General features: G+C 49.9%; 1 protein-coding gene across 2 annotated transcripts; it reads left to right on the top strand.

Annotated features, from left to right (window-relative positions):
* The first annotated feature begins 2,667 nt into the window (after positions 1–2,667).
* On the top strand, positions 2,668–11,245 carry ZNF771 (zinc finger protein 771). 2 transcript variants are annotated; one of them, XM_032431032.1, is made up of 3 exons: positions 2,668–3,028; positions 3,685–3,832; positions 10,263–11,245. In XM_032431032.1, exons 2-3 carry the CDS (start codon positions 3,692–3,694, stop codon positions 11,073–11,075), a joined length of 954 nt encoding a protein of 317 aa, XP_032286923.1. In that variant the 5' UTR covers positions 2,668–3,028; positions 3,685–3,691; the 3' UTR covers positions 11,076–11,245. The 2 variants fall into 2 exon arrangements, with proteins under 2 accessions (XP_032286923.1, XP_032286922.1); XM_032431031.1 differs by lacking the exon at positions 2,668–3,028 and adding an exon at positions 3,256–3,328.
* The last annotated feature ends 20 nt before the right edge of the window (positions 11,246–11,265 follow it).

Below are 11,265 nucleotides of genomic sequence, written 5' to 3'. Positions count from 1 at the left end.
GTTAAAATCTACTTCTTCGGAGCACTTGAAACATGGAGAACTTCTTGAGGATGATTAGTCACTCAACAGCATTATCAGTTGTGTGCTGGGTATGGGGGATAGGAGGATGAATAAAACAAAGTCTCCGCCCTCAGTTTCTATGCAGAAGACAGACGTTGGACAAATAATTACAAGTGTAGGAAGGACTATGCAGGAAGCATACCTACAGAAGAGAATCCTACCTGATTCAAAGGCCTCTCCAAAGAAATGGCAACTATGTTTAGACCTAAGGACTGAGTAAGCTAAGAAAGGAGGAGCGAGGAATGGTATAGGAGCTGGAGTCTTCTAGGCAGAGAGAAGAGAATGCTCCCAAGTCCCTGGGCATCAAGAACTGAAGTAGAGTTCTAGTGAGTCCGAAAGCAAACAGTGAAATGCAGAGTAATGAGCTGTATGATAAAGACTGTTCCAGATTCAGTTTTCTACCTCCCAGTCCCAGCGGAAGCCTGGCACACAATAGGCCTCACTAAATACTTTGGTGAGCAGTGTGTCCTTGGAACATGATGTGCTCTTCACAAGAGTTTACAGTCCCACAAGCTGCTACCTCCTTGTCAATATGGCAAGCTCCCACTCTTCTTTGAAGGTCCTTCACAGTTATCTCCTCAGAGAGGCCTGCACCCGATAACAACTCCCTTCCCAGGGGGTTATTGTTATTCACTCATCTTAACTATCCTGCCAGAGCACTTATACACCTACTGCTTTCCCACTGATACATATATATTTATGTTTATTCGTATATATTTATTTATTTATCACAATCTTTTTTGCTAGATTATGAGATTCTCAAGAACAGAAACTAGATCTGAGTTCAGGTATATACTTGTACATGTTTGTAGAGCAAATGGACAGAAGTCCTTTTCCTCCTTTTGCAAACATCTATTCCAAAGCCCTCCCACAGCAGGAGACCCTTCCCATGGTAACTTTTCACTGTTCCCAGCTGAGTCTCCTCACTGATTGAATCAGGGCAAGCAGGTCTTACCTTTTGCTAGAAGTGGGGTTCCAGACATAACCTGGCCCCTCCCCACCTCTCCTCCATCTCTCATGTTACATTTCCCCTTGCTAACTCACTTGGCTCCAGCCACACAAACCTTCTTTCTGTTCCTTAAATATGTCAAGCTTATTCTCACCTTAGGCCTTTGCAGTTCTGTCTAGAACACTTTTCCTCCAGATTTTCAAATGGCTAATCCTTTCTCATCATTCAAGATTCATCTCAAGTATTGTTTCCTGAGATGCCTTCCCTATCCACATGATAGAAGCCCCCAAGGGGCACCCGAGTGGCTCAGTTGGTTAAGCATCCGACTCTTGATTTCGGCTCAGATCATGATCTCAGGGTCATGTATAAGGATCTGGGCTCCATGCTCAGCAGGGAGTCTGCTTGAGATTCTCTCTCTCCCTTTCCCTCAGCCCCTCCTTCCCCTCTCTTGCTCCCTCTCATAAATGAATGAATGAATGAATGAATGAATGAATAAATAAATAAATAAATAAATAAATAAGAATGCCCCAAACGATACCCATTCTATTGCATCATCTTGCCCTATTAATTTCATTATCTACAATTATCTTGTTGATTTACGTGTTTACATTTTTTACACTCTTAAAAGTGCCGTAGCAGCCAAGATTTTTGTCTGTTTTGTTCACTACTGCATCTCCAATACCTAGAATGGTGCCAGGCACATAGTAGGGCACACACAACCAAAGTGGAGATCACACTTGAGTGTGAGTATCCAGGCATTTGCCCCCTTTCCTTGCTCTGAGGAAGAGCAAAAGTTTGACCAGATGTAATCCCAACATCCAAATTATGCCCTGGCCTCTGAAAACTGAGACTCAGTTTTGAGTCCCGGCTCTGCCACCAATTTCCTCATGTAATTTCATTTCTGAAAGATAATTTGGTGCAATAGAAAGAGCATGAGCTTTGGAATCTGCTACTTACCAGCTTTGTGACTTTGAGCAAATTACTTAAGTTCTCTAAGCTTGGTTCATTTGTCAGAGGGAGACAATATCATTGATCCCCACAGGGCTGTTATAAAGAGACACAGGGATCACAAGCACTTGCTGAATGTTATTTCTATTTCCTTTCTGAATCTTAGGTGCCCCATTCATAAAATGGGAGAATTGGCTATCTTTTTCTTTCTAAGATGTATTTTTTAAAGATTTTATTTATTTATTTGACAGAGAGAGACACAGCGAGAGAGGGAACACAAGCAGGAGGGAGTGGGAGAGGGAGAAGCAGACTTCCCACTGAGCAGGGAGCCCGATGCGGGTCTCGATCCCAGGAGCCGAAGGCAGACGCTTAACGACTGAGCCACCCAGGCGCCCTTGGGTATCTTTTTCAAGAGAAGTGGGAAATACAGATCCTTATACAAAATATCCCAATTTTAAAATGTGGGAAATTAAAATGTGTAAAGGGCCTCTATTTCTTAAAACTAATTTTTAAAAGTAAAAATACCCCGAGGGCCAAACAAGATACTTCTGTGGACTGGATTTGAGCTACTGGATTTGGGCTACTGATTTTCCACTTAGGCTATTGGTTGTCAGGGATGCTACGACAACCCTTACTGTATAACTTGGGCAAATCAGTTTTATCTCCCTCCAGTTCAATTAGCTCATCCGTAAAACGGACCCGTCCTTGCGCGGATCACAGATCAGGTGTGTACAACGCTTAGCATAACGCTGGCGCACAGTAGGCACAGCACACAGTGAGTGGCAGCGGTAGCTCTGCTGGCTGTCGATCTGGGAAGTACGTATTCAAAAGGGGCAAGACATCCCAGAGACAAGGAGACTGGGAAGGCGACGCCTGGAAAGGAGAAAAAACGGGAGAGGAAAAAAAGAGGGAAGGGAAGAGGTGAGCAGGCAACAGGGTCCGCCCTCCAGGCGGGGCGCCAGCGAGAGGCCCAGGCCGGGGCGGGAGCGCACGTGGCCTATTTTGGGCGGAGCGGACGCGCCTGGTCGCAGCGGAGACCTCCGAGGCGGCCACAGGAGACGAGCCTTGAAGGTAGGTTACAGCTGGTCTGCGAGGACCTTGGACGCCGGGATGGGGCGGCCCGGGGGTCCCTGGGAGTTGGGGTACAGCCGAAGGCGCCAGATCTGGGCTCGCCACCCTCCCGGGGCAGTTCTGGCCGGACGCCTGGGTCCTCTGGGCCCCTCCCCCTCGGGGGCGGGGTTAGGCGATCTGACCAATGAGCGGCCGTTCGCGAGGCCCCGCCCCGCCCCGCCCCCGGAGCCGCGGCCTCGCAGAGTGCCCAACCGCCCGGCGCCCTGGCCAGGGGCTGTGCGAGCGCCGAAGCTGCGACTGGTGAGTGCGCAGCCCCCCAGGGTCTCCGCCCGGATCCCGCCCCCAGTCCGTGCCCTAGAGCTCTGGACCGCTGGCCCGGGCGCCGGGGAGTGACTCAGCGCGAGGAGGGTGGCGACTTGCTGGGGCTGGAGATTCGAACTGTTCAGGGCCTTGAATGCCGGGATGAGTGCGGAGAACGAGTGTCTTCGGAGCTGGTCCTGGGACCTGGGGCCGGGCTGGGGTGGAGGGAAGAGGGCAATGCAGGGCGGGAGAAGCCAAGGCTCCTCCGCCTTGCTGGGGTCAGGGCCATGGGGCGGGGAGGCGGGGGGTGGAGGGGGGTGCGAGTCCTGAGCTTTTGACCCAGCGCCTCGCCCTAGGACCAAGATGCCTGGTGAACAGCAGACAGAGGAGGAGGAAGAGGAAGAGATGCAAGAGGAGATGGTGCTGCTGGTGAAGGGTGAGGAAGATGAGGGTGAGGAGAAGTATGAGGTGGTGAAACTCAAGATCCCCATGGACAACAAGGAGGTACGTGTCCCACACCAGGGGGCTTGGTTACCCTCAAATCTGGTCAGGTCCAGCCTTCCTCAGACAAACCAGCGATCCGGCCCCTACTTTCCTCTGAGTCTTAGACGTAGAATCTCAGGGTTGGTGGCCCATCCTTCTGCCCTACTGCCATCAAACAGATGTTAACCTACTGCGCCAGCTGTCTTTGGTTTCCCATGGAGCTTGACGTCTAGCGGGATTGGACTGACAAGTAACCACACAGCTACAATCCCGTGTGATGGGTGCAGGCACAGGAAGCCCGGAGCTGGGAACTGCACGCTTCGGGGTGGGGGGAGGGGTGGGTTAGGTAGGCAACAGCAACAGCTGACTCTGAGTAGCATTTGCTATGCACCAGACACTGTTCTAAGTCCTGCAAATCTGGAACGGAGGTAGTATTTCTTCCATTTTACAAGTGAGGAAACTGGACAGTTTGGTGACTGGCCCAAGGCCTTAAAGTTAGTAAAGGGATGACTTAGCTGAGACCAGTGGGGATCTGAGATTTAGAAGGAACGGCCGGATTCATTGCTCAGGGAGGTGGGTGGGGCACTGGGAGAAGTGAAGGCAGGTGGTTCAGCCATGCTGTAGCGTGGATGAGAGTAAGGTGGTTGGCAGGCTGGGTGGGACCTCTCCTCTGGGTTTTATCCTGAGGGTTTTGAAGGTTTAAAGAGAGGACTTTTAAGGAGATCCGAATAGGAGTTAGAATTCCCTATGGGAGATCCTAAGTGCCACCAGGTATGTTTCCACTTCCCAGAACCTTTTAGGACTCTCACCCCCAGCCAGAGGAGCCCTGAGTCCTATCTGGAGGACTTCTGTTGGGCGGGGTTTCTGGGCCCAGGCTCCCTCTGATTTCTTCCTGCAAGGGGCCAGTTCTCTGGGAAAGACAGTTCTGCTGCCCCCTAGTGGGTGTGTTGGGCCCTAGGGGGAGGGGGCTGGCTGCTTTGGCAACCGGTTCCAGTCAAAATAACTGTTTAGTTCCGTTTTCCTCAGGCCTCCTTGGTCTGTCATCCTAGCACAGCCTGCCTCTTCTGGCTCTGTGGATCCCCTGATCTCCACCTTTGGCCTACAAGTTAAGAACCCAGACTCCAGGGGCGCGTGGCTGGCTCGGTAGAGCATGTGACTCTTGATCTTGTGGTTGTGGGTTTGAGCCCCAGAGTACTTAAAAAAATAAAATCTTAAAAAAAAAAAAAAAAGAACCCAGACTCCAGAGCTTAGGTGGACTTCCAACTCTATCACCTTCCAGCTGTGTGACCTTGGGTAAGTTTCTTAACCTCTTTGTGGCTCAGTTTCCTCTTTGTAAAAGGGAAATCATAACAGGATCTACTTCTTAAGGTTGTGAGGACTAAATGAGTTAGTACTGAAAAGAGTTAGAACTGTGTCTGGTGCATAATAAACACTATGTAAATATTTGCTGCTGATAGTCATTCTTCTCCCTACGGTTCAGGACCTTGCACTAGGACATCCTTCTGGAGATGTTTCAACTCCTTTTTATCAAAGAACTTTCTGGGCTGAACCCCGGGGCTGGGAGTGAACAGGGAAACCAACCTGGAGGCCTAGACAGAGGACTGAGGGCAGACAACTCAAGGCAATGGGGAAGGCTTCTTGGTGCTTGAAGACACAGTGGTGATCTGGCAAATGGAGAAGGAGAAAGGGCATCCCAGGAGGAGAAATAGCAAACGCAGAGGCTCAGAGGAGATGAGGCCAGAGAAGTCGGGGTAGCCAGAGAGTAAAATGGCATTGGAATCCAGCATAGGAATTTAGAGCCTCAAATCAGAGGAGGGACATGACTGGATCTTCTATTTAGAAGAATCATTGGCTGCTATGGGGAGACCAGGCCAGGGAAGGCTGATAGCCTGCTCTAAGGTTGTGACAGCAGTGGAGAAAAGATGGAGAGAAGGGGATATTTGGGAACCCCGACTGGACTGGCTGGAGGTAAGGATGAGGAGGTGGAGAGCGGGCATGTCTAGTCATCAAAGGTATGTAGGGCTAGAGTCTAAATGGTATCACGTAGCGGTGAAAAGCATTGGTTCAAATCCTAATTCTACCATTTACCAGCTTGGCCTTGGCTTTTTCATCGGTAAAGAGGGGTAATGAAAGTTAAGGTCCTCGAATGCCAGCCTGAGAAGTATCATCTGGGTTACTGGGTCTGGGGGAGGAGGTTGGAATTGAGGATTGCACACAGACACCCTATGAACATTTAGCACTGTGCCCACAGCATAGCTCATTAATTTGCTGTGTGGTCTCCCTGAGACTCAGTTTCTAAAAATTGTGATCTCGAAAGCTCTTTCCAATGCTGACATTCTGTGACCCCTTGCTATTACCCAGTCCCGTGGCCAGTCGTTGTCCAGAATAGGCCTGAATTATGCGCATTCGGGCTGGAGTATCCTCTCACTGCCTGTCAAAATCTAGTCTATCTTTAATGAGTAGAAAAGATTTTCTCAGAGGGCTCTATACACATCCAATTCTGTCTCTCTTTGCTTAAACCCTTGAGTGGTTTCCTGTTTCCTTCAGGATAAAGTCTCAGCTCCTAAGCCTGGCATTCAAAGCTACTCACCATCTGACCTCACATCTTGGCTTATCTCTAATCATTCAGTACCCATCCCATGCCCTGACTTCAAACACACCCAACCCTTTCTCATCTCTAAGACTTTGCCCATGTGGTCTTTCAGCCTGTAAAGCCCTCTTCACCTTTTCCACCTGCTTTCTCCAGGAGTAGCTCTTCTCTCTTCTAGATCAGGTTTCTTCACTTTTAACATGCATACAAATCACCTGGTGATCTTGTTAAAATGAAGATTTTGATTCTGCAGGTCTGGGGTCGGCCTTGAGATTCTGCATTTCTAGCAAGTTCCTAGTGATGCTGCTGTTGCTGATCTGTGGACCACAATTCCTGTAGCTAGGAGCAAGAGAATAGGGTTGTTATTTTATACTTTGTACCAAAAAGGGGAGATTCTGACTGCTAAAAGAGCCTAGGGGAGGGAGACAAGCTGTGTAGGTGATCTCCCAACTTGCCAATGACAGAATTGCATCATGGCTAAGAGAATGGGTATTTTGGACAAGGACGGACTCTCAGTTCCAACCCTGGCTCTGCCACTGATGAGCTGTAGGGCCTTGGGTAATCACTTTACTGCTGAGTCTTATTTCCTTGTTCAAAAATGGAGCAGATAGTACCACAAAAGAAAGGGTTGTGAGAGTTTAAAACGAGAACATGGGTGAAAAGCACTTAGCACAGTTCCTGGCACATAGTGAATCCTCAATGGATGGTAGCTGTTGTTCTTAATTTAGGAAAGTAATGGCTAGGGGGAACAGACATGTTTGCCTTGATTTAAAAAAAAAAAAAAAAAACCTAAGCAGGAAGACAAAATCACAAACTTCAAATACTTGGATTTTCCTGTTATGATATTACATTGATTGTATAATCATAGTACCTCTTGTTATAGTACAAATACCGTTCTAATATTTAAGTCTACTAGCTGTAGATTTAAGACGTAGAAGGGCCTTTAATGATCTCCTAGCCTGGTATTTGCCAAGCTTCAGTGACATGTATATTGCCCACCTGTTGTGCTCATTTATTTACTGCTTTTCTTCAGATAGATTCACATCGTTTTGCTAAATAAACCTGCCTTCATCTACACGATATTGATGGAACTGTGGGTTTCATGTGATCTATTGTTTTTCTAATGTCCGTGAAAATAAACACATAATGATTATAATAAGATAGTTTTCCTGCATAACACCTAGAGTCCTCTTGCATCTTGTGGTGTGCATGCTTCAAGTCGGGAAATTTTTATCTCACCTAGCCTACCTCGCCTTCCTTGGGACACTGAGGCAGGGGAAGGGAGTGACTTGCCTGGAGTCTTAATGAGCTAGACCCTGGCTCAGTTGGTAGAACATGCGACTCTTGATCTCATGTATTTGAGGGTCACGTGTTTGAGCCTCACGTTGAGATTACTAAAAAGATATATATATATTCTTCCTGGGGCATCCAAGGCCCCTTGTCCTGAAGCTGGAGATACTAAGGCTACTCATGTGAAGAATTCCTTTCTCATAAGTCAGTGAACCCAGCATAAGGAAGCCCTCAGGCTCGTCAAAGTCATCTTACAGAAGGGTGCCAAAGAAAAATGGGCCAGAAAAATGTAAATATAATGAGAAAAATTCTCTCCACAATGGCTGATGTGTTGAAATAAAGCCAATAGATGTCAAAACCAGGGCAAGATTGGAAAGTATTACCTTGAATTCAGACTGTGCCAAACCTGCTGTGGGGAGTTTCTTGATTTAAAGTATCAAGTTGTATTTTAACCTTGAATCCCCCTTGGAGAGCACCAGGGACTTGGAGTCCAGCCTCTGTCACATCTTGGCTATTCTAGTGTGGGGAAGTAAGTGTAGCCTACTGGGAAAGGGTGAGTGCTCTAGAGTCAGTCCCGACTCCCCCTGGCTTTGTGAATATAATCTCAATGAGCTTCTGTTTTCCCAATTCAAAAGATAACACCCGATTCAAGGGGGTGACACGAAGGTTTAATACGGTAATGTACATAAAATAGCACTGTCAAAGCCTTACAGTGTAATGTTATCACCGTTATCACTATAAATACTGTTTAAAGCAGAGTTCCCATGGCTGGTCACTAATTTCCCAAACTGCCTTGTTTTCCAGTTTCTGAGTTGGTTACCAAAAAGCTGCCTTTTTATAAAGGATCTTGAAGGACTTGAAGTTGCCCTCCTTGCAACTTCAGAAAGAAAAGAGCCTTACTATTCCTTGTCACTCCCCTCTCTTAACAGTTTCCTTATCTATAAAATGAGAATAGTAATAACTACTTTGTGGAGATTGAATGTGGGGAGAAGCTAACACTTTCTTGTCATTAATATGTGCCAGGTATTTCATTTGGTCTTGAATTAATGTGCCTGTCTGGTTCACGGTAGGTGTTCAATATTATCACTTTTGCTAGGATAAGCATTCTCTTTTCTAAGAAGAGAGCAACGTGCCCCCAGTATTCCTCTTCACTCTGCTGTTAGTACAAAATGTTTTCTCTTCCCCTGCCTCTTACAAAACATTTCTTTTCTTTTTTGGATTTTATCTCTAGAGGCTCAGACCTCATGAAACCAGCTCATTTTCAAAATTTTCCATTTCAGGCCTTGCTTCACAACTTAAAAAATGATAGGTGCTTGCTCTGAAAAGTTTGTTAAAGACTCTGGACTCGGTCCCGGCCTGGCTTCTAAGACACCATGCCCTCCTGGCTCTCCTGCCTCATTAACTGCTCCTGCTCAGTCTTTGCTGGCTGCCCATCTTGTTGCCTCAGGTTCTCTCTGCCCATTACTGGGGTGATCTCATCCGGACTCAGCTTTAAAAACCATTGATGGGCTGACAGCTTCCCAATTAACATCTCCAAGCATAGGCCTCTTTCTGCTCCAGATGTGTCCAGGAAAACTGCAGATATGCTCCAAAACAAATTTCACTTACCACCTTGCTTCTCCCACTGCCCTCATCTCTGCAGACGGCCACTCTACCTTTGCAGTGGCCAAACTCAAAATCCTTGGAGTCATTTTGACTCCTCTCTTTCATTACACCGCCTATCCAATCTATTATCCAATCTGTTGTCTCAAACTGCAAAATATATCCAGAAGTAGACCACCTTCACTTTCCACCTGTCACCTGGGTCTGAGCCACTTCTCTTCAGAGATGGCGGCAGTACAAGTAGCCTCCTCACTGGGCTCCTGCTTCTGCCCTCTCCCCTCCTTTCTGTTCTCAACGCCAGCAACCCGAGGGTGACTTTTAAAACGAGTCTGATCTGTTCAGATCCCTGCTCCAAACCATCTGACAGCTCTATTGCTTCCCCATCTCATTCATATTACTTGGCCCTAAGCTAAGAGATCCCCCCCAAGACCACCCCATCCATCACTCTATCCCTCAAGCATTCTGCTTTAGGCACTTTTTCATGCCATTCCTGGAACTCAACAGGCAAACTCCCCGCAGGGCCTTGCTGGTCCCTCTGTAGCCTGCTCTCTCACCTTTAAGTCTTTGCTCCCGTTATATCAGTAAGGTTTCTTAGCAATCCTATTTAAATGTGCAGCACCCACTCCCTGCCCCAATACCAGCACTCTTTATCCATTTTTCCTGAAGCAGTTTTTTTTTTTTTTTTTTTAATTTAATGTTGAATCCCCAGTGCCTAAGCAGAGTCCGGCACATTGTACGCGTTCAATAAATATGTCGAATTAACGAATTGCTAGAATGACACTAGGCCTTGTGATACATGCGTTAACATACTATCTCATTTAAAGCGCACAACCGCCCCGAGGCGGGCACCGCCGCTTTTTCTGTTTTACAACGGGGAACTGAGAGGCTGCAGCTTGCGGACACCCCGGCCTCCGGCTCCCGCGCCCGGCTGTCAGGGCTGACGTGTCCCCCCTCCCCCTCTCCCCGCAGGTCCCGAGCGAGGCGCCAGCGCCGTCGGCCGACCCGGCGCGCCCACACGCGTGCCCGGACTGCGGCCGCGCCTTTGCGCGCCGCTCCACGCTGGCCAAGCACGCACGCACGCACACGGGCGAGCGGCCCTTCGCGTGCACCGAGTGCGGCCGGCGCTTCTCGCAGAAGTCGGCGCTGACCAAACACGGCCGCACGCACACGGGCGAGCGGCCCTACGAGTGCCCCGAGTGCGACAAGCGCTTCTCGGCCGCCTCGAACCTGCGGCAGCACCGGCGGCGCCACACGGGCGAGAAGCCGTACGCATGCGCGCACTGCGGCCGCCGCTTCGCGCAGAGCTCCAACTACGCGCAGCACCTGCGCGTGCACACGGGCGAGAAGCCGTACGCGTGCCCGGACTGCGGACGCGCCTTCGGCGGCAGCTCGTGCCTGGCGCGCCACCGACGCACGCACACGGGCGAGAGGCCGTACGCATGCGCCGACTGCGGCACGCGCTTCGCGCAGAGTTCGGCGCTGGCCAAGCACCGGCGCGTACACACGGGCGAGAAGCCGCACCGCTGCGCCGTGTGCGGCCGCCGCTTCGGCCACCGCTCCAACCTGGCGGAGCATGCGCGCACGCACACGGGCGAGCGGCCCTACCCGTGCGCGGAGTGCGGCCGGCGCTTCCGTCTCAGTTCGCACTTCATCCGCCACCGTCGCGCGCACATGCGGCGCCGTCTCTATATCTGCGCCGGCTGCGGCCGGGACTTCAAGCTACCCCCTGGCGCCACGGCCGCCACTGCCACCGAGCGCTGCCCAGAGTGCGAGGGCAGCTGAGCCGCCGTTCTTGTCGCCGCGGGGTTGCGAGCGTCCGGCTTGTGGGGGGAGTGGGGGCGGACACGCCGGGACCCCCGACCTGGGGCCGCATTAACCAGGACCTCCCTGGCTCACCACCAGGGGCTGGGAAAGGGTGGGATGGCAGGCCTGGCTGCCTTGGAACTGGGAGGCAGGGAGAATCCCCTCACTG

Source organism: Phoca vitulina, unplaced genomic scaffold (genome assembly GCF_004348235.1).
Source record: "Phoca vitulina isolate PV1807 unplaced genomic scaffold, GSC_HSeal_1.0 scaffold45, whole genome shotgun sequence".
Lineage (NCBI taxonomy): Eukaryota > Metazoa > Chordata > Mammalia > Carnivora > Phocidae > Phoca > Phoca vitulina.
This window is presented reverse-complemented; position numbering and strand designations above follow the sequence as displayed.

What these genes read in the sequence shown, in the direction of transcription:
- ZNF771 (XM_032431032.1), top strand. Translation starts at nt 3,692, where the DNA reads ATGCCTGGTGAACAGCAGACAGAGGAGGAGGAAGAGGAAGAGATGCAA. An exon ending in TCCCCATGGACAACAAGGAG is followed by an intron (nt 3,833 to 10,262) that starts GTACGTGTCCCA and finishes CTCTCCCCGCAG; the next exon opens with GTCCCGAGCGAGGCGCCAGC.